This window comes from Pelodiscus sinensis, chromosome 28, assembly GCF_052426305.1.
Source record: "Pelodiscus sinensis isolate ZL-2025 chromosome 28, ASM5242630v1, whole genome shotgun sequence".
NCBI classification, from domain to species: domain Eukaryota; kingdom Metazoa; phylum Chordata; order Testudines; family Trionychidae; genus Pelodiscus; species Pelodiscus sinensis.
Window position 1 is genome coordinate 8,570,931 of NC_143079.1, and position 25,516 is coordinate 8,596,446.

Genomic DNA, 25,516 nt, shown 5'->3' on the forward strand with positions numbered 1-25,516 from the left:
GCCACCAATGGAAATGTTTAGTGCTTTTGTGGCTCTCTGTGTGCCATATATCTCGTGCTGTATGGAATAGATATTGAGTCTTTTCCAACCCTAACCACCCATGATTCAATATGTTGGAGTGTTCAGAACCCATTAGCTTTCATTCTGGGCACCAACATTAGTGGTCAGATTTTTAAAATGCTCTTTTCCACCTGCCCCTTCATCTTTAAAGCACTTTATGCAGTCCTGCCACCCTTCCTCATATGAGTAACCTTGCCAACATCAATTGGATTATTCATGTAAGAACGGCAGGACTGACCCATGAACCAAACCTTCCAACAGATCTTATAAGCAAGCACATTTCATTCATATTGTATTGACGGGGAAACTGAGGCACAGAATATTTATTGAGACCTGGCTGTGACCACTCAGCAACTCAAATGCACAGGTAGGAGTCTAGCACATGAGTGCCAGTCTCACAGCCCTATCCTTATTCTTATAGGCATTGTTGACTTTCCCACCTAGACAATGCTGTCCCTGCAAAAATTCTGCAGCAGAGCAGCTTGACTGAGAATTTGCGTTGCATATACAGGAGTCAGAATAGAGTCCTAGCCATAGAATCACAGAACCATAGAACCAGAAGAAGTCCAGACCCCTGCACTCATGGCAGGACCATGCACCATGCACTCATAGGCTACGTCTAGACTGCAAGCCTCTTTCGAAAGTATCTTTCGAAAAAGCCTCTTTCGAAAAAGAGCGTCTAGACTGCAAGCAGTACTTTCGAAAAAGCAAGCCGCTTTTTCAAAAGAAAGCACCCAGGCAGTCTGGATGCTCTCTTTCAAAAACGCCCTGTTTGCATTCAAGAACGCCTTTTTTCGAAAGAGCACTTTCGAAAAAAGGCGTTCTTCCTCATGAAATTAGGTTTACCGCCATCGAAAGAAAAGCCGCATTTTTTCGATTTAATTTCGAAAGAACGCGGCTGTAGTCTAGACGCAAGTGAAGTTTTTTCGAAAAAAGGCACAGCCATATTGGCTTTCTGTGTATTTTAGACATTTATCTTAAGCCTATCACTGCAATATCTAGCTACTAAAGTAAACGAACTAGCCCTTATAAAACGCCCGTGAAATACAGTCTCCATTTTACAAATGGGGAAACTGAGGCATGGGGTGGTGGCATGGTTTGCTCAAAGGGCTACACAGGAAGCCTGTGGCAGAATCAGCAATGAAATACAGCTCTCATAACGTCAAGTCCTGCAGATCAGCCAGCCAAGCAACCTTTCCCCTACCAAACTGATCCTTGCTAGAACAGACGATGAAAGGAGGCAACATACTTGTGATAGTGACAAGAAATATTTGCTTCACTTACTTAGATAGTCCTAGGGAGGTGGTGGAATCTCCATCCCTGGAGGTTTTTAAGACTCGGCTTGACAAAGCCCTGGCTGGGTTGATTTAGTTGGGGTTGGTCCTGCCTTGGGCAGGGGGCTGGACTTGACGACCTCCTGAGGTCTCTTCCAGCTCTATGATTCTATAGTCCTTTGCCTCCATAGAGCTCAAAGGTCATGATTCAGCAAAGCACTTGAGCATGTGTGTAAGTATTTTCCTGACTCAGGGCCAATCAGAGAATTTTTTTAAGAGATCTGTGAGCTGCATTAGCCCCATCTACAGGTGGAAAATCTGAGGCACAGAACTGTGGACTGACTTACTCAGAGTCAAAGAGAGCGGAACGGCCAAGTCATAGGGTGATCATATTTCCCCAGGCCAAATGTAGGATACCAAGGGGGGCTGCCAATGTGTGGGGCTTTAGCCCTCGAGCAGGGGCGAGGGACAACGCACGGGTCTTCAGCAGCTCCTCACCCCCTGCTGCAGTGGAAATATGGGACAATGTGCCCACTGGAAAAAAAAAGTCGGGAGGCTGGGAACAGACCTTAAATACGGGACTGTCCTGGGAAAAACAGGATGGATAGTCACCCTACCGAGACTGGAATAGAACCTCAGTCTCCTGACTTGCCATTAGGCCAGACTGTCCCTGTACATGGGATACAGAGGAGCCATTTTTTAATGTCGCTTTTTTAACCACAGTAAAATGCCCTGAAACCTTGCCAGGGAGCCTTAGAAATGGTTTTAATTTCTGTGAGGGGGGAATTACAGGTGCAATATTTATTTATTAAATCTAATTGCTTAAAAGAGTAGGGGTGAGAGAGGAGAGACCGTGTCTGCCTTTCTCCTCACCAGTGTTTGCAACCTGACACACTTCGCCTCCCTCTGTGTTTTTATTAGCTGGTATTCTCAATACATCAGCGACAGCTATGATGAAACCAGTGGCAGATTTCTCTGCAAAGCAGCTGGGCCACTGTCCCAGGGGTCTTGTTGCTTTGCTGTGCGAGATCTTAAAGTGACCATGACTCTTTTGGCTGCTGTTTTTAAAGAGGCTGAACGGGAGGGCGTGCAAGAGTTAAAAACAGGGGCGAGTGGGGAATAAAAGGGAAGGTTGCTTGTGTACCATGTACAGAGCCACTTTGAAAAATTCTGAGGCATCTAAGTATCACAAACATGATCCCTGCTGTGGGTGTGAATGCTTTGCCCGAGGGTGTCAAATCAAATATCCACCGCTGGTTGGTACAGTACAATGTCCCCCCTCCCCTCTTGGGGATTCAGGGAGGGAGGAGGGTAAAAAAGGCTTAAATGCAGCAAATGAAGAAAATCTTTAACAATATCTGACGGGGTTTATCATTTACTGTCGCCTTGTTTATTATGAGTCATATCAGTGAAAGAAAGGAAAAGAAAGGAAAGCAGACAACTTACTTAATGCTGAGTCTCCTAACACTTACCTGAAAGCGTCTCATGTCTCTGGGGTTCCCTGCTGTTTTCAAACAATTCTGATTGCACTTGAGGAAAAATTTCAAGAAGAATCTGCAAAGAGAAAAGGCCATGTCATTTCCGTTAACAAGAAACTAGCATCTAGTATTTACCTGCTTTGCATTGATATTATAGTGAGGGACATGAGGGTGTACAACCAGATTGCCTGAAAAATAAAATAAATCAATCCCATTTCTCTTTGACATTTGTTACTTATAAGTAACATCTAATGTGATTATAAATGAAATAGGAAATTAAATATCCTTTTTGGTCTTGGCCCTTAATTGCTGGAAGTCAGCCTAGCTCCGTCAGTTATACTGGGTTATACCTGTTAAAAATCTGGCATTCTGTTTTTTTGTAATGTCCTTACTTTGTGGATTTGAATGTCCTTTGTGTTTAGCCAGTTTCTCTTCTTTCTGCGTAGTGCTTTTGTGCACCGATATTGGTGGATAATGCTAGCGTAAAAACCACAAAAATTGGCAGGGCAACTCTGGGGCAGGTAAAAGGCTTGAAACTAGTTTAAGCTCATTAAAAAAAAAGCTGACCAGATTTCATGTTGACAGTGCCCTTTTAGTTACTATGTTTTTATTAAACATAAATAGAACTGTTGACAGTCCAAATTACACTCTTTCATAATAGTAAGAGAGAGGGTGGCAAAAACAGAAGTTAAGGCAATATAGCAGAGTCAATGCAGACTATAGGTGATGATTTAGAGTAGGTATACATACTGGCGGTGTACAAATTCTCACTTTTTTTTTCTTTCAAATATACCGATCTGTTGTGCTTTACAATTCTGCAAGATCGTAGCTTGTCATTTATGTAAGTTGCGTCTCCAGCACTCTTGGCAGAAATCTCCAAACGTTTATGAACCACGGTGCTTGGATTTTGCACAACCTTGACATCCTATCACTAGAGAGTAGTTTCTCAACAGACCCTTCAGTACAAAAGTCTTCCATGTGAATAAGCAAATCAATCTGTCTAATAATATCTGCACCGCTCAGACTCGTGAATTTCAGGGATACAAGGGGTTCACACAACAGTTTGCAAACATTTGCACTTTTCAGATTCAAAAGCACTCTCCAACCTCGGTATCACCATCCTAGTGTGACAGATAAGAAATATTTGAAAGTGAACAACTTCGATGATTCTGTTCTAGTAGCACATTTACATTTGGAGAACAAAACCAGGTTTAACTGGGACAAGAACATTTGCGTAGGCTTAGAAGAGGGAGGGAGAAAGCATTAGTATAGGAGAGAGATTTTAAATAGTTTAAGAATTGGCATGGCATACAGTGGACAATTTATTTATTTATTTCATTTGCTGAGTGCTTTTCTTAAAAAAAAAAAAAAATTCAGCTTTTGCAGTAAGTTAAAGTCCCAGGTGAGCTAGGCCTATTTCCCTTTCTGTTACTATGACAACGATTTTTTACCGCAGTCCCAAAGTCCCTTCAGAACTCACACATTCATGCCTTGAATTAGAACTTTAAAGGAGAAAGATGTATATTTTCCAGGGTTTACCAACAACAAAATAATAATATTAATAATAATAAACCAGAAATCAACTTTGCTTCCTTCCCTCACTTTATTTACTCCTCTCAAACATTCACTCCTCCCACAAACACACACACACAAAACTTAAGAATCTGATTCTTTTGTATGCGTCTCAAAAATTACAATCCGCCCCCCCCCCCCAAAAAAAAAACCAGCAAAACCAGCCTGCAACATTACAGAGTTCTATTATTTTTAAACCATTTATGACCCTTTTCTGACCGTTTTTCTCATAAGTTTCACAAACGAAAGCTATTATTTTATTCCAATCATTTGCTGCTTGCTTTCCTCTTGCTTACAAATGTAGAACCTCCTTGGTTCTTTGTGTGATGTAGATAAAGGTAAAAGCGCAGTGTCCAAACCACAGCTGCTTTCTGCTTTGGTATTCAAGTTCAGCAGTGAAAGATGGATCAATGCCCTGTTGTCAGAGGGCAACTTCTATGAAGAGCCTTAGTTGCCTGGGTGTACACAGAACCAAAATCATACAAAACTTCATGTCATACGAGCACAGCTGAGTGAATGAATGCAGTGTAAACATATTCACTACTATTTTTGCAAATAAGCCCTGTTGATTCCCTTTGATGGAATCTCATGACCCCTTTCATCTGAATTTTTTGGTGAGAAAAATTGTATTAGCAAATATATTTCCAAAAAGGAAAAGCATTGTGCATACAAGTGTACATGAATATTTGCCACTTCAAGCCAGAAACGCTCTCACTTGCAAACACTCCTTTTGCGGCATTCAAACAATTACGAACACTCACAGATAATCTGCAAATAGCTAAAGGGACCCCTCCCAGTTAGGAAGCTTAGGTCATCCAAGCAGGGAAAACAAATATTGCCATGTGACCAATGCAAGCAACTGTCCCTAACAAATGTTTGCAAACAAACCAAGAGGTAACGATTCACAGAGTAATTGCAAAGTCTTAAGAAGCATGACCTGTTTGTAGGTAACATGCACACAGAAATAAGGGATAAATTAATCAGGAAAATTATTCCCAGCTTCAATTTTTTTCCCACCTCTCTCCATCTAGGTCCACACACACAGAAATTCAACCTAAGTCGAACCTCCTATCAACCAAACCTAAAATGTCTGGTGCCAAGTCCTCAGCTGGTGTCAATCTGCAAAACTCCATTGATGTCTAAGCCACTAGCGGACTATCTATGCCAGAAATGGACAACCTAGGCTATTGAGTGGGCCACAAGAGTGGGCCTCCTTCCTCTCAGTGGTCCACAAGATGGCCGCCTGCACTTGCGTACCTAGCATTTGCGGGCTGTGCTGATTGAAACATGGCAGAGTTTTGATTGGCTGCAGAGGGAGCGCACGGATCCCACAGTCAGAGTTGAGTGCAATCCGCATGCCCCTCACTTCATGGGCCCTTGCTTTACGTGTGGGTCACTTTAGGGCAAAAACTACACAGACGGAAACCAGAGGAATCTGGTAACCCTGCACGTGGGCAACAGTAAACAAAATGTCTCATGGGCCACACAGAGAACCCTGATGGGCTGCATGTGGCCTGCAGACCCCAGGTTGCCCATTGCCAATCCGGACTCACTGCTTCTTATAGGCCTGATTACCTCTCATGGACCTCACCTCTCATGGACCTCATTGAGATGAAGACCACTCCAGCATCCTGAGGCTTCAGGGATGTGCCCCAAGATACCCAACAACGATTAGTGATTTGCCGGGCCTAACTAAAGACGTGTTAAAGGTTCGTTTCTGGAAGTGCTGGGCCCTGCCCTCTGGAAATAGGGTTCCTTTGCAGGATCTGAAGCTGGGCCCCCAAAATCATTAGAGTCACTCTTGAAAACTTTGGCCTGAGTATTGTAGCATTCTAGTCTCATTCTGCCATTGCCGACATGTCAGGGGTGGGGAACCTTTTTTGGATCGAGGGCCACTGACCCCCAGAAAAATCAGTCAGGGGTTGCGGGGAGATGGCTTTTCAGTCCAGTTTAACTGCAACTGGGCACCCATATAAAGTATCCAGACTGTTATTTTATATATACACACATGTATATTTTAAATGGCTGCATCTGGGAAAGACATTAATATTTATTGAGGCATTACCACAAAAAATGGACTTTTTTGGTAGGGGGAAACAAAGAGGTGGTAAGGCTTAACACTGAATGAAGTTGATTTAGGGGTAACAGGAGAATTAGAGAGGGGCTTTATTCATTTTTTTAGAGTAGAACTTTAGCAACTTTTTGGACTTACCTCATGCATGCTTAAAAAAACCCAACTGAACCGATTTCTTAGCAGGCCTTTGTTCCTGCATAAGGAGAATGCTAGCTATGGGTTTTGCAGACTAGCCATTTTCCAGCCAAGAAGTGAGAGATACGGCTCTCTCATACTGTAAAACAACATTCGAGGCACTGAAGAACAATCTGGCAGCTCTAGAGAAGACTTGTTTGTTGTAATGCACATATATTACAAAAAATTAAGAGATGTTTGGGGCCACCATTTTTTAAAATTCTTTTTTGTTCCTCCTCGTATTATTGTTTTATCCACAACCAGAGAAGGCCTTGGACGTGTCATGTTGGAAGACCCTGTGCATTCTACCAAAAATCTGGTTCCTGCTGTCACCAATTACTGATAAAGCATCGTACCTCTTCCAGGCTCCACATGCAGAAACAAAGACTGGTCTAGTCTGGGGTGGTTTAGAAGGAGTTGGTCCTGCTTTTAGCAGGGGGCTGGACTCGATGACCTCCTAAGGTCTCTTCTAACCCTAGGATTTGATGATTGAGAGGGGACATGATAGCAGTTTTCAGGTATCTAAAAGGGTGTCATGAGGAGGGAGAAAACTTGTTCATCTTGGCCTCTGAGGATAAAACAAGAAGCAATGGGTTTAAACTGCAGCAAGGGAGGTTTAGGTTGGATGTTAGGAAAAAGTTCCTAACTGTCAGGGTAGTCAAATACTGGAATAAATTGCCCAGGGAGGTTGTGGAATCCCCATCTCTGGAGATATTTAAGAACAGATTAGATAAATGTCTCTCAGGGATGGTCTAGACAGTACTGGGTCCTGCCATGAGGGCAGGGGACTGGACTCGATGACCTCTTGAGGTCCCTTCCAGTCATAGTATTCTATGATTGCAGTGATAGGGGACTGAGCTAGCACTCAGGAGACCTGGATTCCTATCTCAAGCTGGCCCCGGCCTTCTTGTGTGACTTTGGGCAAGTCACTTAATGGCCTGGTTCTATCCAGGAGGAGGCCAGGTCCCTTCTGGCCTTAAAATCTATTAATCTGCCCATACCTCCATGCCATAGCTGTAAATTGGGGGCAGAGACTGCCCCTCAGTAGATGTATGTAGTGCTAAGTTTGGATCTCAGCTGGCTCCTCTAAGCACTAGTATGATATTAACAACAAAGGAACTGTTTTAAAAACCCCAGTGAAATTAGCTCCCCTCTACAAAATGCTTATAAGCTAAAGACCTGATCCTTTGAGGTGCTGATATCCATCAGCTTCCATTAATCTCAGCGCTCAAAGCACACACCACCTCATCGGACTACAGTTTATTTCCTCTGCTGCATGTACTTGTGCCATTAATGAAATGCAACATCTGGACATTACAGCTTGTGGCACTAAGGGTCAGGAAGGATCTTAGCAGTCAGCGGAAGGAGAGGGAGGGCACTCTGCAATGATTACTTGGGAGGCCACTCTGACACGCAAGGGAAGGTGTGGAGGAAAGGATGATGTTGGGAGAGAGAGAAAGAGGGGCCGGGACAGGAGACACAGCAATCAGGGGGAAATGAAGTCAGAGAACAAGGTGGGGCAGAACTGTGAGGTGAGCTCTGGAGGTGACGAGAAACAGGACCTGAATGCAGACGCACGTGCAAAGGGTAATGCTGGTACCAGGATCTGATCCTACGGTGACTCCAGCGGGATTCTGATCTGCTGGGAAGTGCCACTTTCTAGGTTCCTCTGGCATTTAAAAAGAATATCCCGGCTCACACTCCCTTGTAAACTTGGGGTTGGACCCAATCCAACAGACACATCCTGCAGGGAGAGTTCTCTCCTCTGCTGCTCGTGTTCGGCATTTGCCAGGCTGAGACTTAATCTAACAGGTCTTTTCCATAACTCACTCTCCTAATACTGTTTGCTTCAATTTCAAATAGCATTATTTTAATGCAACTGTATTAATATTAATATTAAACACAGCAAGAACCACATCAGACGTATCCTAACATGAAGGCCTTGACTTCAACTTCACCAAAGCAAGGAAATTCTGAGTGCAGGATCTCAGTCATCACTTAAGTCTCCCGTGTGTGTCTTGGAACAGCAGGCTCTGAGATCAGCGTGGCATGTAACCTTACCCACAGCTATAACACAAAGGACAAAGGGTTTATTCTGAATTTCCTGCTTTGGTGTGGACTCAGGTCTTGCCCCTTTTATGCAGGTGCTCAAAACTGATTAATTGCATTTATCGGATATCATCATTTTGATGAAGCTCGCAATATCTTCTGTATAATCTGCACATTACTCGCTAGAACAACAAGGAGTCCTGCGGCACCTTAAAGACTAACAGGTTTATTTGCACATAAGCTTTTGTGGGCAAAGATCCGCTTTTGAGAATGCTTTACTCGCTAGGGTCATTCTGCTCCGTGTCAGCAGGCAGTCAATGTGCCCTGTGCTGGTGTAAGAACTGAAAGACGCTATTATAATATTCCATGTCTGCTATTGAACAAACATCACTTCATTTAGCTTCGCAACATTCCTCTGCATTAGCTGCTACCCCTGCTAAGTAACTTGCCCAAGTTTATAGAAGGAACCACTGTTGATGTCGGGAATAGCAGCCAAGTGATTCTGGGTCCCAAATCTATGCTCACAGTACCAGTCCATGCCTCTTTTTGGTATAGGAAGCAGAGACTCCAATTGCACATGAGAGATTTTTTAAAGCATGTGCCTCGTGGCTCTGTTCCACAGTGCTCTCACCCTTGCTTTGGAAAACCAGGAGGGCTCTTTGCTCCTGTCAGACAAAATCACCTGCACCAATCCACAGAGGTTTAGCTACCGGGGCACCAACCTGCAGCCCGAGTTCTCTCCAGCCAGTTCCCAGTGCTGGCAAAGTCTACACATAGGGCTCCTGCACATACCAGTGGAGGGAGGTGTGCAGAGGGGATCCCAGAGAGTCTGAACTGGGGTCCCGATCAATTCTAATAGGGTATGTCTACATTTGCACCCTAGTTCGAACTAGGGTGCAAGTGTAGACATACCCATACATACAAGCACCATCCTCCATCCTTGGATCCCAGCTTTGCCTGCCTGGATTTTCCCCTTTTTAGACACAGGGCATGCTTGCATGACAGCAGCTACAGCATTGCTAAAAAGACGGAATGGGGGGAGGGTTGTCACTGTAATAACTCCACCCCTTCGTAAGGTCTATCCCAGGGTTTAGGTCAGCTTAGCTACATTTCTCCCTCTGGGGGTACGTCTAAACTACATGCCTCTGTCGTCAGAGGCATGTAGATTTGTTGTTTTGGCAAAGGCAAATGAAGCCGCGATTTAAATGATCGCGGCTTCATTTACATTTACATGGCTGCCGTGCTGAGCCGACAAACAGCTGATCAGCTGTTTGTCCGCTCAGCGCGCTAGTCTGGACACTCCCCTGCCGACATCAAAGCCCTTTGTCGGCAGCCCCGGTAAACCTCATCCCACGAGGAATAACGGGGCTGCCGACAAAGGGCTTTGATGTTGGCAGGGGAGCGTCCAGACTAGCGCGCTGAGCAGACAAACAGCTGATCAGCTGTTTGTCGGCTCAGCACGGCAGCCATGTAAATGTAAATGAAGCCGCGATCATTTAAATCGTGGCTTTATTTGCCTTTGCCTATGTGTCTAATCTACATGCCTCTGACGACAGAGGCATGTAGTCTAGACACAGCCTGGCTGACCTAGTGAGGTTGGTTTCAGTACAGGCCTCAGATTCCTTCTGCCCAGCTCTGAAGTTCTTCCTGCTTTTATTTCCCTCTACTTGCTTTCCCATTCACTCTCCTAACTGCTCTCTTTGTTTCCTTCTATTAGTTTCATGACTCCCTCAATGCCAGTTTGTGACCGACGCAGCCACCACCAAATCCCTCCTTTTCCCTTAACCATTCAGCACTGAGGGTATGTCTACACTGCAGAGTTTTTCTGAAAAAAACTTCGCTTACATCCACACTGCAATCACGTTCTTTCGGAAAAAAAATCAAAAGAACAGAGGGGTTTTTCCAACATCAATAAACCTCTTTCTCTGAGGAAGAAGAAAAGGCGTATGTGGGTGGGAAGAGGGAGTTCTTTCAAAAGAAGAGGAAAGAGGAAAAGGCACAGGTGCCTTGGTGGCCACTCCATCTATAGGAATCACAGCTTACATGCGAGAGAGCATCCATTCAGTCTGGACGCTCTCTTTCGAAAAAGCAGGTCGCTTTTTCAATGTGCTTTGGCAGTGTAGACACTCTTTCGGAAGATGTTTTTTCAGAAGATCTCTTCGGGAAAAGCTTCTTCCGAAAGAAGCCTGCCGTCTAGACATAGCCTGATCTCCGTGGAAATCCCAGTCTTACAGAGGGATGGCGTGGTTTACCCAAGGATTCTGTGGAGCCCTGGGAACTGAGTGCAGTTCTGTTGAGTTCCAGTCCCGTGCCTTTCCCACAAAACTAGCTCTCCTCACACATCCTGGCTCTGTCCAAACCGCAGCATTCCTTGGTGACCAGTGGCTGGGCTTTTTTTTTTTTCAAGAGCTGAGTGCTCTAAGCAATTGTAAAGCCACCAACATGTCACCCAAACCTATCAGCAATCAAACACACTTCTTCCTCATTCTTCACTTTCTTCGCTCATTTCTAGTCTGAAATTGATTACGATTCCACAGCCAATGGGGCAACCACGGACCTATAAATGCATGGCTCCAATTCTCACCCACTCGCTAAACATTTCACTTACGGTGTCTTGCAAAATGAGCCCATCTTCAAAAAAAAACCTGGGATTGCATGAGTGTGCATCGCCTATGACTTACACAGCCGCTTCTCAATGCCGCGTGCAGTTATTTGGCATGGCAACGCTCGCTAGGAAAGAGAATCTCCAAGGAAAACCTCCTTGTTTTTTTTGCACACTGATGAAAATCTGACACCATTAATGAAAATAATAATTGAACTCTATGGGCTCGAATTGAAAATGAAACACAACAACACTAACAGCATGTTTGTAATTGCAATTGTTCTCCAAAAAAGCCTTTTGAGGGCTTTTTGCAATATTAGCAGTTTCCCTTTTTCCTTCGGGTTTTCCTTCTGCTCTAAAACTTTCCAGTAACTTACACCACAATGGCCGAGAGCTTATTTATATAGTAAGATTCAGATTAGTCACACCATTTGGCCCATAACCAAATGTGTTAGCATAATCAGAAATCAGTCCACGGGAAGTCAATAGAAACAGTGGATTGGGCTGGCTGCTTGTGGAAAGGGAGATTCAAATATTCTTCTTCTTTTTTGTACAGCAGTACTTATAGGTCCCAGCTCTGCATGGTAGTCACATCCTCAAAGGAGAATGTATTATCCAAAGAGACAGAGCAGACAAATGTTCCCCATTTTACAGAGAACTGAGGCACAGAGAGATTCAAGTGACTTGCCTGAGATCATAGAGCTTCTCTGAGATCAAACTGTGAATTAGATGAATGTCTTTCAACTCCCTAATCTGTGCCTTTATCACGGATCAACCGAAGATCAGTGGTGTCATTTCTGTAACTCTGCACAAGAGTTCAGACCCCAGACCAAATTCTCCTCCATGACAGCCACACTTTGTACTACACAACCTCAGTTACACACATGCCAAATTCTACAGTGCTCTATACTTTCTTTTGTGGTGCTTTACCCTTGCAGTTACACCTGCACAGGTGTCTGTAATGTTACTGTCTCTTAGGTCAGGTCTAAGCTTAAAGAGATCATTGAAGGAAGAGATGCAATTCCAGCTACATTTATTATATACCCTGTTTCACATTTCCGCACCATCCCCACAGTGGGAGGATGATGCAAATGCTCCCATCGGCTTCCCTTACTCTTTGGTACAAGCAGGAATACCGGCAGCCAGCGGAGGCACTTTCTGAATTCGATTGAGTAAGTGTTAACTAGACTCGCTATATCACACTCCGGAAGATGGATCCCGGCAGTGGCAGTCTTCCATTTAGTGTAAATATGGCCTTCGTTACATTTTGCAAACCCCAGTGGCTACAAAGAGATTTGCATGAGGTATAAACAAGAGCAGAATTTGGTCTCCATTCATTTTTTCCAGTGCACAGACTATTGCTTGGAAAATGCAAAATTATTTGACACACATCCTACCCAGTGACTTTACCTTTGGATTCTTCCGCCACTCCCTCCACACAGATAATCCATGCTAGGCTGAACTGTGAACACCAATTACACCAATAGTCATTCTGCTGCTGAGTGGTCCACTGGTTTTTACTATTGCTGCCAGATGGTAGAGGCCAGAGCATAAAAACACTCTACCCTGCCATTAATTTAGCACTTGGTAATAACTTTCCCATGACTCCAGGAGATCGGAACGTTGGGCAGAAGTGAATGTTCTGAGATAGAATCAAGGTTAGGCACCTCTTTTACACCTGCCAGGGTGGATATCACTCAGACGAACGCTTTCACTCATCTCTGAAGTCAGGAGCTTTGCATGTCCCTAAACTGTTGTTGTATGGAATAAATAGGCATTCATTTGCTGAGGCAGCAGACTGACATCCAAGTGCATTGGATCCACAGACATTTTCCCCTTCCTCCTCCAAGGGTTATTCACTTTGCAGTTTTACACCTATTGTACTTATGGGTCTACTCACTGATGACCTTGAGTCTGATCATGGGTGTAACTTTATATTCCTATAACAGATTTATAGATTGGCAGATAAGGGGGCATTCCTTCCCTAAGACAGGACAGCAGCCAATGTTTGTTAGCATCATTAAACTAAAACTGACTTTTCACCTGCTCCCATACCATATGCAGCTGCAAATTTTTAAATTAAACTATGAAGCCATGCATAAATTTACATATATTACAGACTAGCCTCTCCATTTAACATGCAAATGTACTCCAATGTTTCAGAACACCTTCTGTCGCTAATTAATTTGCTGAATTATAATTAGACTAATCCTGCATAATTAATAAGCACAGATTTTTTTTTTAATTTCTAAGCAGCTTGATGAGATCATTCACTTCCTTCTATAAACTGCTAAGTAACTGTTAAAAAAAATCTGGAAAGAACATATGTGAAAAGGTATGTTTGATGTCGCATACAAATTCAAACTAGCGGACAAGACACCGGGAAGTCAGGATTAATATAGGTATATGGATGAAGCAAACTTTTAGACCATTATTTTCAGGGGCAGAGACTAATGTGCTCTTTGCCTCTGCATTTTCTTCCTTAGGCTTTTACCTTCTGAGATCATAGACTGAGACGGAAAAGGATTACAGAACCGTATGTAGCATTAGGAGATGATATGATATTAACACGCCCTTGTATCTCAAAACACTCGCCTTGTACATGCTGCGTGAGGATAAGCTCCTCTGATGGTATTTGGAATTGTTTTCATTTCAGCTGCCAAAACCAACGGAGATCATTCTAGTGAAACGATTAAGGGTCATTAGTACTGGATCCATTCAGTAATGATTAAAATGAAGGGTTTTGCTTTAATGCTGAAGAGCTTAGTCTCCAACAAACATGTGTGTCAAAGGATTCCAAAAAAACATGCAATCGTATAGCTCAACAACACAACACAGTGTCTATCCCCGACTACCCTAATGCAGAAAGGAAACTGATCTCTGAGATCTCAAGGAATGATTTAATTGATTTAATTGTGCAGAAAAGGGGGAGAGATGAAAAAAAACCTCTATAGACGGAGCATACGTAGAGTTTTGTGGTATATTTAGCAGGCGACCATGCAAACTAGAAATAATACAGGGTCAGCTTGCAAGGTTCTTATTTAGTTTTCACTTAGTCCTTTACTCAGTCAGCGCCCCTTGCTGAACCAGGAATTCAGGATGTGACCCACAGAGAAGAGATCAGGGGAAAATGCATTCCCTTTCTGGGAAGTTATTGAACCAGATAGAATCAGCAGAGAGAGAACTTGGGAAGAGGGATGAATTTCAGTAGGTTGCCCTCAAAACACACCCCTACAAATAACTGATATCAACCACTCTCATGTCAACAGTTACATTTGTTTGACGAGGGACTAGTGATTTTGGCTAGCCAACAGAGTCCTGATTTTCAGAGAGCAGGTGCTCCGCATCTTCTGTCAATCATGCAACTTTGAGTATGTCCGCACAGCTCACATAAGCGAGCCTCTCAGCCCAGACATCGTGGGAAGGGGGCTCATACAAGGGATCTAAAAATAGCAGTGCAGACCATGCTTTGAAGTGGCAGCGTGGGTTGATGTCTCAAGATGGGCACCCAAAATCACTTGCCTCAGAATCATGGCTAAGTTCATGGAGGAGAAGAAAAGTTATCCGGAAGTTCTGAGCTACACCAAGCACCCACATTGAACCCTAACCATCTGACAGACAGAGCAATGACATCAAAGCAACGTGTGGACGTTGCTCCATGGTACCTTAGAGCTAGACCATCCCACTAACAGAACAGATCCTATAATGATTCTCTGCTATGTTCGTTTTAGATGACCTCCACCTGCAGAGTTTACCCACAGACACTTAGCGTGAGTCTACGCAGCTGGGCTTAATTCGAAATAAAGTTATGTCTAAATTGGGAGCGTCTACACAGCACTTATTTCGAAATAGAGCACTCTTCCTCCGACTTCCCTTACTCCTTGTACAATGAGGATTACAGGAGTCAGACTAAGAAGTCCTCCAGCTTGACAGTATTTTGACATGTTGTCAAAATAACTGCCAGCTGTGTAGACGCGGACTAAGTTATTTCGAGATAACGCTAGTTATTTCGCAATAATGTTGCTGTGTAGACGAACCATTAATGCATCACTGAAATCAATCAGGAGCTCAAGAAGATGAAAATAAATGGACAGGTGCTTTTATATTTTATATGAAATTGCTCTCTTTAAATATCTGATACAATAGGTACGGAAAACACTGAGTAAGGACTTCAAACCAAAACAAATACATGGAACACGGCCCCTGTCCTACACCAGTGATGTTACATTAGGGCTGAGTTGGGCCAGAGGGTTTAGCCCAAGGTCACACAGGTAGTCCAAAGCAGAGACAGCAGTGGAAATTGGTTCGCCGGTGTACCAGGCCAGTCTATACGATCAAGCCAGCTGATACTCTGTTATTCTTTGGAATCAATTCTTGCAGCAAAGTAATGAGAATTTCCTGCTACATTCTCCAGCTCTAACATGTGGCCAGCAACAAATGTCAATATCCACATCTCCTGGGTGATTATTGATTTTTCGGGATTTCCTACCATTGCACAATTCCCTGACTGTGGCAATGGTCATTATTGGTGTTGAACTAACACGAAGTCCAAGATGGTGTCCAGCATTTCATTTCAGACCTCTTCTGGGCCCCTCAAAATCTGCAGTTCTTTGGCATCAGAGAAAACGGTCAGCCTTAACTTTTTTGTTTGTTTGTTTAACAAATACTCTGATGCTGTCTTTAGTCGTGTGTTAATATTTTTCCACAGAAATCTTGTCACCAGCAAACCAGCAGATTTTTGAAGAAATCATTGATAAAAGTTTCATATTTGGGGGCAAGAGGAAATCATTTCTAATCTGTACTGACATTTGTTTTTAAAATCACAAATTTAAAGTGATTCCAACTTGCCTTGCAAACATTTCATCCATCTCTTCTTGGTAGTTTGCAAATGCAATTAACCTTTTCAGTACCCTTTGAAACCATGCATGCATGCCAGAGGCTCGGAAATATGCCAGATTTTAGATGGGAAAATAACCACACATTGCAGTCCTGCATGAAACTCTTCATAATCCCCCTCCCACCCACTATTATGGCAGTGGGTTGTGTGGGATACATCCCAGTCCTGCTGTAGGGCTCTACCACACATCAAATGAGAAAACACAAACATGAACTCTATCAATTGGCAGTGGGTGGGTGTCAAAAATGCAGCAACTCTCAGAAGGGTAGCCGGGTTAGTCTGTAACCTTAAAACCAAATAGTCCTGCAGCACTACAGCTCTGGTCTACACTAGGGCTTTATTTTGAAATAACCCCCGTTAGGTTGAATTTATAAGTGGAGCACCGAGACTACCAAACCCATTATTTTGAAATAACAAGCTGCTTATTATGAATCTGTACTCCTGCTTTTCTCGAGGAATAACACTAATTTCAAAATAGCAGTAGTATGGATGCTCCGGTGCTGCTATTCTGAAATAACGGCTCCCCAGAGTAATTTGAACTACTTACTCCACAGTGCTTCCTGGGGCTCTAAGTTGAGGTGGTGCATCCACATTAATGGAGCCTGCCTTGGACTAATTTTGAGGTTACCCCATCGTGGGGACATACCAGTTCGATTTTGTTAAAATCGAGTTATTAAATCAATTTTAGTTATTTCAAAATGGTTTCCTAGGCTATGTCTAGACTGCAGGCTTCTTTCGAAAGAGCCTCTTTCGAAAGATCGCGTCTAGACTGCAGGCGGATCTTTCGAAAGAGCAATCCGCTTTTTCGAAAGAGAGCACCCAGCGAGTCTGGATGCTCTCCTTTGAAGAAGCCCTATTTACATTAAAGAACGCCTTCTTTCGAAAGAGGAACTTTCGAAAGAAGGCGTTCTTCCTCGTGAAACGAGGTTTACCGCCATCGAAAGAAAAGCCGCGTTCATTCAAAATAATTTCGAAAGAACGCGGCTTGAGTCTGGATGCAGGGGAAGTTCTTTCGAAAAAAGGCTACTTTTTTCGAAAGAACCCCTGAGTCTGGACACGGCCCAAGTGTAGACATGCCCTGAGAGACTAACCAAAATATATAGAATTATGAGCTTTTCTGGGCAAAACCTACTTCGTCAGATGATGAGCTAGAGTGGAAATCACAGAAGCCAAGTTATTTATAACAGAAAAAAAAGGTATCTGTCAATTGTAGGACCGGTGCTTGATTCAGAGAAAGTACCTGATGTTTAAATGCTTTTCCAAAGTTGACTGAAAAAGACTCTTCTATTTCCATTTTGCATCTTTGTTTGGCTCAGTGAACACGTTGATGGCGCTTGAGAACATTTTACTTTGCGGCTGTGTCTACACTGGCCACTTATTCCGGAAAAGCAGCCGCTTTTCCGGAATAACTTGCCAGCTGTCTACACTGGTCACTTGCTTTTCCGGAAAAGCAATGACGATCTAATGTAAAATCGTCATTGTTTTTCCGGAAAAACTATGCTGCTCCCGTTCGGGCAAAAGTCCTTTTCCGGAAAAACTGTTCCGGAAAAGGTCCAGTGTAGACAGCACAGTAAAATGACGATCGGGCCTTTTTTGTGGAAAAGCGCGTCTACATTGGCCACGGACACTTTTCCGGAAAAAGTGCTTTTCCGGAAAAGCATCCTGCCAACGTAGACACGCTTTTTCCGGAAATACTTATAACAGAAAACTGTTCCGTTTTAAGCATTTCCGGAAAAGAGTGCCAGTGTAGACGTAGCCTGCTTGTTTATGGCCCTGTCAGTGATTTCAGAACATACGCCCTGCCCTGAGATGGCAAAAAGATGCATAGGACATAAGCCAAACTTTTTAGAAACAGCTAATGATTCTGGAATGTCCAATTTGAGACACTTTAGGGGGCCTGGATTTTCAGGCAGGACTGAGCCCCATCCTCTGAAAAGCAGCTCCCTTGAAGGTGGATTAAATTGGGCACCCCAAAGTTGAAGCATTCAAAAATCACCAGTCAATGCTGACATACTGGCCTTAAGGTTTGCCAGAAGATCATGGCCCCAGATTTTGCAAATTGCATAGCTTATTTCAAGCTAAGCCTTAGCCTAAGGGTGCAGGGTTAGATGCAGCCTAAGGCATAAGATTAATTTCATTTTAATAACACACCGACCCAGGGCCTGATCCTACACCACGTTAGTCAACAGAAGCTCCGCCATTGATGTTTGTGAGTACAGCAATGGGCATGTAGTACATGGGATCACATTTTGTTTTAATGGCTGCCTGAAGTGAGTTTAGAAGCCTGCTACTTACAGGCAGCTAGTAGAGCTACTCCTTTTCATAAAGCAGTGTTTCTTAAACTGTGTGCTGCAGAGAACAACAGAATTCAGAATTTTTGTTTGTTTGTTTGGTTGGTTGGTTTTTTTGCTCAACAAAAAATCCTTGGTGTTCCTCCATAAAAAAAAATTATTGTTTGGTGTTACTCGGTCTTAAAAAGTTTAGGCAACACTGTCATAGAGCAAAGGGGCTTGTGGTTTTTGGTGAGGAAGGTCACAGGTTTGACGCCCGTGAGACCATCACAGTGTCCATATGTATCTGACCACGAGTCCATTACATGTCAACGTTATTGTCAGTCACACAATTATTCAGTGTTTGTGAGTCTATGGCTACTTCCACCAGGGAATTCTGTACTGAGGGAGGAAGCATTTCGTTATGCTGGTTCTAAGCTTGCCACTTATTAATTTTGGCAGCTGACTCTCCTCGTATGGGAATCAGACTAGTCTCGTGAAACACACTAAATCCAAAACCGAGCGTCTGGTGCCTGGGTCGCCTTCCCCTAGAGGGCACGGGCCCAATCCTGGCACATTGGGTTTGATGAGAATTCCAGAAGGCTGAAGAATGCAAACAACCTGGGCCCAGATCCTTCTTGGCTAAACTTTCTTTCCACTGGCCACACAAGGCAGCCCTGTGGTTAATGCTCTTTTTATCATGTAAGGAGCATTACACAGTTAATAGCCTCCTATGTCCCAGTCAGAACCCAAAGAGGTCGTTTGGGCTTTTTTTTTTTTTAAATACCTCATTAAGGTAAGGCTTTCGCAATGCTTAGCTTTATGGCCGGCCTAATGAGACTGTGTGCGGGCTCCAGATGTTTCCAAGCGCAGCCACCATCGTCTACATTCCTCTTTCACCTCAAACTCCCCTCGTAGACTTCCCCCATCTGAGATCATAGAGCCAGCTACAACTCCGTGGATAAGCCTGTGTTGCGGACGCCAAGATATTAGCCTCTTCAAGGGTTTGGCAGTGTGGCAGTTGGATCTATTTCTGGAGCAAAACGTACACTTTGCTGGCCTTGAACGGCTTTGCAGCAGCTTGGTCCAATCCATTTTCCGTCTTGGAGATATACAGCCTATTGTATATTATATATACGGTATAAAATTTATACACTTGCATCTGCCTTCCTCCAGCTTACAGATTAAATTTTTTTCCATGTTTCAAGACTTTAAATAATATATGCTTGCTCCATGCACATTATCACAATTTGCTCTCTAAGAAAAAAAATGTCTCTTGGCTCTTCTTGACTTTCGGACTTAAGTCCGGCATGCCTCGAGCATTGAGTAGTCACTGCATTTGGCACTCTTTCCTCTTCAAAGTTCTACCCCACTCATAAATTTAAAGGTAAAGTTTTGGAGCGCCTGCTCCATTTTGCAGGATATGTTCTTCGTTTATTTAAGCCAGATGTTTGCATTTTAAATAATTTAGAAGCTGTTGGAGTAAATAGACATCAAGGAAAGCTAATGGGAGTAGCATTGTCATTAGAAAGACCTTGTGTGATGAGACATTAGACTAAGGAGCCCATGCCTTCAGTGTCACAGTGGGTTAAGGGATTGAATACATGTAGCCTGTTGGAACACATGGCATATCAAGACTGACAGACTGGGGAGCAGGGTTTGAACCAGAACTGGAAAGAACGCCTCATGAAAAGGGGCCGCACCGTGTGCGTTTTTGTTCTAAACATTTAGGCTACGTCTACACTGCAGGCTTCTTGCGCAAGACCTGTTTTGCGCAATTGTTCTTGTGCAAAAGTTCTTGCGCAAGAGTGCATCCACACTGCCATGTGCTTTTGTGCAAGAGATGTGCTTTTGCACAAGAGTGTCCATGGCAGTGTGAATGCTCTCTTGCGCAAGAAAGCTCTGATGGCCATTTTAGCCATAGCGGTTTCTTGTGCAAGAAACCCCTGTTCCCGTCCACATTGTCTTCTTGCGCAAGAGGTCTTGCACAAGAGGGCTTATTCCTCATGGGGAGAGGAATAACTCTTGTGCAAGAAGCCCTCTCTTCTGATGCTTTACTGTAAATTTACTTGTGCAAGAACAGCCATTCTGGCACAAAAATCCTGTAGTGTAGACATAGCTTTATGGTTCTTTCACCCAAGTATGAAACAATTAAAAAGCAGAGTGACTGAAAAGTTACCATATGCTTATTTTCTAGTTTTTAAACGCATGTTTGTTGTGCTCATGCAGCTGTGACAGGATTTTCTGAAGCTCCCAAAAGAAAGCTCAAAGTTTCTGTAATAAGTTTATTTGGCATTGGGTTGTGCTCCAGTTTGCTGCATCAGGACAGCTGGTAGCAGATTCAGGAGACTAGAGTTCTATTTCCAACTCTGCCACTGATCTATCCCAGAACCTTGGACAAGACCCTTAACTTTTTGGGGCTTCCCTTCCCACCTTTTGTCTTGTCTAGTTAGACTGCAAGTTCTTCAGTTAAGGGACAATATTGTACTGTGCTGTGTACAGCACCTAGCACAATGATGCCCTGATCTTGCTACATACTATTGGCATGGCAGCAACAACATGGTTCCACATAATCTCTTCCCTGTGCAGTGTAGATGGGCTGAAAGTTGAAGGAAATATGCACAGCTGGAGTCAAATCTGATGTGATAACACTTTATATCCTTGCTCTCTACCTTTGCGCATACACACATCTCACTAGCTAGAATACATCAAAACAGGAATACTAGTTTTTGCCCTTCTTGGTATGTTTCCATAAGGAAATTATTTTCAACAAAAACATTTAACCTGTCATTTGTATCATACAGCCATACAGCATATTTGAGAAGCTCTCAAAAGCAGGAAATAATTCACCACTAAAATGCAACCGAGTCTGAGGTATACAGCAGCTATCTATCGGCACCCTCCAGACAAGGTAGATGAAGTCAGAGGAGGAAATTTTTAGCTAAGGACATTGGAGCAAACCCATATTGCTTCTTAAATGTGCCATGGAGGGGGAGGAGGACAGATCTTTAGCTGGTGCAAAGGGACAAAATTCTATGAATTTCAGCATTAAAATATCCAAGTTGCATGCTGTGCTTCACTAAAACTCCAGGCTAGATTTCAATGGAGTGATGCCACTTCACACCCAAGGATTTCACCTAGATATTTAACTTACACAATGAGCAGTTGGATCTCAATATTTAAGATCTTGCTTGACAGCTACTCTGCATAGTACATTGCACTGTATTCAAGTTCTCTATGACAAAAAGATGCTGGGAACCTGCATAAGCAGTGTATGTAGCAAGGAAGTTTAGGTTGGATATTCGGAAAAACTTCCTAACTGTCAGGGTGGTTAAACACTGGAATAAATTGCCGAGGGAGGTTGTGGAATCTCCATCATTGGAGATTTTTAAGAGCAGGTTAGACGAACATCTATCATAGATGGTCTGGATGGTGCTTGATCATCCAGTGGGTGCAGGGGACTGACTTGATGACCTCTTGAGGTCCCTTCCAGTTCTGCTATTCTATGATTCTATGTATTCCAAAGCGTGGTCCCGACTCTGCAGTCTTCTGCTCAGGCAAAATTTCCATTGGTTTTAATGGAAGGACTACAGGATGTAATAATCAGGCCTTCTCTATACAGCCTCTTCCCAACTTATGAACTGGTTATGGACCAAGCAATTGGTCGTAACTTGGTTCATTCGTAAGTTGGACACCATAGAGTTACACGCGACTGCGCTGTTCGTAAGCACGGATCGCGTTCGTAACTGAGGGTCCACCATTTACGACAGCTTCGATCATAACTGCAAATGGTCATAAGTCGACCGTTCGCAACTCGGTGACCGGCTGTACACTAATTTGCATTAGTGTCATTAAATCAGTGTAATTAAACAGGTGCAATCCCCAATGTGGACATTCCTATTGTAGTTTAACAGCATCTTATTTCAATTTAATAGATGTTTTCCCAATCGATTTAAGTTTAAGTGAAGTAAGCCTGGTTTAATAGAAATAAAATAGCTTCCATAAAGCCGTTTGCACTGGTTTAACTAAAATTGATTTTAAAATCACACCTTAACATAACCTGGCACAATTCTGCATGTAGAATAAGCCCTTCGCTTCATGAACTCTCCAAGATCTTTAAGCATTTTTTTTTCTTGAAACAGTTTACACAACTACAGCCAAATCCTTGGCCGGCATAAAGTGATGTCAATCAAGCTATGATGATTGAGGCCAGCTGAGGATCGGGTCCCTTGCAAATCAGCTACTGTATATTTTTTCCTCCCTTCCCATAACGTTTTTTTCCCTCCCAATATGCAAAAATGTCTGAAAATTCGAATGGATCCAGACCATGAATTGATGCAACGTCCTGTAATGGTTCCTTTGGAGCTGTTCTGAAGTATTAACTCAAAACACTGTGTAACAGCTGCTTCAGAGCTGTTATGGTCAGTTGGGTCCAAAATCCACTTTTTAGAAGGAAGGGGGGACAGGAGGGGAAAAATGGTGCTAACATGTAGATTTTTATAGCAGACCACAGCACCTCTAGCAAAGCCAATATAGCCTGTCAAGGTAATAACTATTGCATTAAAAAAAAAGGTCTAAATATGTCCGTGCGACACATGAGAAATGGGAACAGTATCTGATCAATGGTTTGGCTTGGTTTAGTTTTTAACTCTGCATGAGCTTTTAAAGTGGTCTGAATATGAAAACAAACATCACTGTTCCAGGATAGCCATCAAAAGAGCCCTCCTCCTATGTGAAGTCACATCATGAGAGTCTTGTTCTGGCCAGAAAACTAAGCTCAGAGCTGGGATTGAGAGTCAACAGGTTTGGAATGCCTAACTTCTTTCATGAGGGCTTGCTTATACTTAACCAGAGATTGACGCTTTGAAGATTGAACCTGTGAGGTTCGGTTTAGCAGGTTTAGTAAGGACCCGCTAAATCAACCACTGATCACATCCTTGTTGACCCTCGTCCCCCACAGGGTCATGAAGAGTAAGGGAAGTCAACAGGAAAGTTTCTCCAAGCACCTCCCACCGTGGAGATGCCACAGAAAGGTAACTCAAAATACTTCAATTTTGCTAATCTCCTAGCTGGAGCTGCGTATCTTAAATCCAATTTCTCGTATAGGGTTGATATGGCTAAAACTCAGCAAAAAATGCTCATACATCCTCTTCCAGGAGCTGCTTCACTTGGAAGAGAAGAGCTTACCAGGCTGATAGACTAGACAAGTTAACTCAAACAGTGGAAGTCTGTACTGTGGATCTAAAACTTTCAAGTTCAAATTCTGCTGATGACTCATGCTAGAAGTCTCTACAACTTGAAGGCAGAAACTCTGTCCTGTGTACTAGACCATTTTCAGGGTCTCTGGCTGGCAATCAGTCTTATGTATACATAAATCGTGAAAAACCTAGATTCAACAGGCCGAGAGTTTCAATTTTAACTCCATGTTTCTGTGACATTTCAGGGTATTTGAACAGGCTTTTGTGGTTTAATTAAACTACTGGTTTGTGATACAGCTTAGAAAAACACTTTGAAATAGAATTCCAGGATTAACTATTAGAGACCATTAGGGTCTAAATAATTATTCTGGACACATCATGATCCAATAAGATTTGGGGGGAAAGAAGACAGCTGACAAGCCTAACACATGTTTTCATTCTAATTACATTGACTCATGAATATGGTGTAGGTATGTATGTGCATGCTCTGTGAGTGTGTGTGCATGTGAGTGCACACGGATTGTGTAGCAACCCTTTTGAAGGATTTTATTTAGCCTCCACATAGAAAATTAAAACTGCTGCTTTAATTTGTTACATTATATTTAAAGGCGTTTCTCTCTGCCATTAAGAGGAGAGGATGGGGACATCAGAATCATGAATGTAAATGCTAAGCTTCAGGCCTACAGAAGGTTTGGAAAAAGCATGCTAGGATTGCTAAGACTCAGGGGCTTATAGAGAGCTTCCCAGTCTATTAGAGTGGTCATTTATACTATAGTATCCCCTAGCATCTTAATCAAAATTAGGGCCTTGTGGTATTAGGGATGGTAAAAACACAGATGAAGACACGGACCATGTCCTAAACTTTTAAAAACATAGACCAGTTGAAAGGGTTCCAATACTTTCACCCATTCCCAGTTCCAACAAGGGTATTTTTAATTTAATAAATATCCTCCTTGGAACATTTGCAACCCGTGCATTTCAGCATCGTGCTTAATCAGAAGTAGAAAGTGAAACTGACTAAAAATGGGTTGTTAAAAACAAAACTCAGCCACTCCCAGACTACCAAGTTCCCTCCCACTTTCCCATTAAAGTGTACCCCTTTTCAAGAATCCTTCCTGCCTTGATATCCACACCCACCCTACTCTGAACTATTAGCATGTCTGATCTAAACTTGGGTCCATGTGCTGCGAATACTGACAGGCACAAGACTTGACATAAAGTGGTTGACGTAAGATGACTCATGGGAGTGAGTGTTGTGCTTTCTAGTAGCAAGTGTTCACAAAAACATAGCCAACTGGGATAGCTCAGTGGTTTGAGCATTAGCCTGCTAAATCTGGGGTTTTGAGCTCAATCCTTGAGGGGGCTATTTAGGGATCTTGGGCATATCTGTCTGGGATTGTACTTGGTCATACCGTGGGGACAGGACTTGATGACCTCTCCAGGTCCCTTCCAGCTCTGTGATATAGGTATAATACTACTGCATATTTAAATGGGACCGCACTTGCTTAATATTGAGTCAACAGAATTTCTTACCTGTTTAAAGCAAGGCTTAATATGGTATTATTGCATAGATGGTGTCGTGTCAATTTTGGCCTCTCCCTATGAGCCAAGTTATCTCAGCAACATAAACCCAGACATCATGGTCTTCTAAACAATGCTGTGTACTCTTGCACTCCCGTATAATCCCCTGAAAATAGCAGACATGGCCCTGAAAGGGTTGCACTAGAGCTCAGAAAGGTGAACCAAGTGGAAATCTGGGATTCCGAATCTTTGTGAAAGGCATTTGGTTGATAATGCTGGGGATCAAGATCTACTGAACAACCACAGTACAAGTTGTGGCAGTGCAAACTTCCCAGACTGCCTCAGCC

General features: G+C 43.1%; 1 protein-coding gene across 2 annotated transcripts in view; it reads right to left on the bottom strand.

Moving 5' to 3' along the window:
• EBF2 (EBF transcription factor 2) overlaps positions 1–25,516 on the bottom strand; it is a 211,517-nt gene that overhangs the window by 55,468 nt on the left and 130,533 nt on the right. For both annotated transcript variants that reach the window (XM_014569061.4, XM_006114184.5), the window contains exon 7: positions 2,807–2,888. In XM_014569061.4, the coding sequence (XP_014424547.1) occupies positions 2,807–2,888 (82 nt within the window). The remainder of the gene's footprint in view (positions 1–2,806; positions 2,889–25,516) is intronic.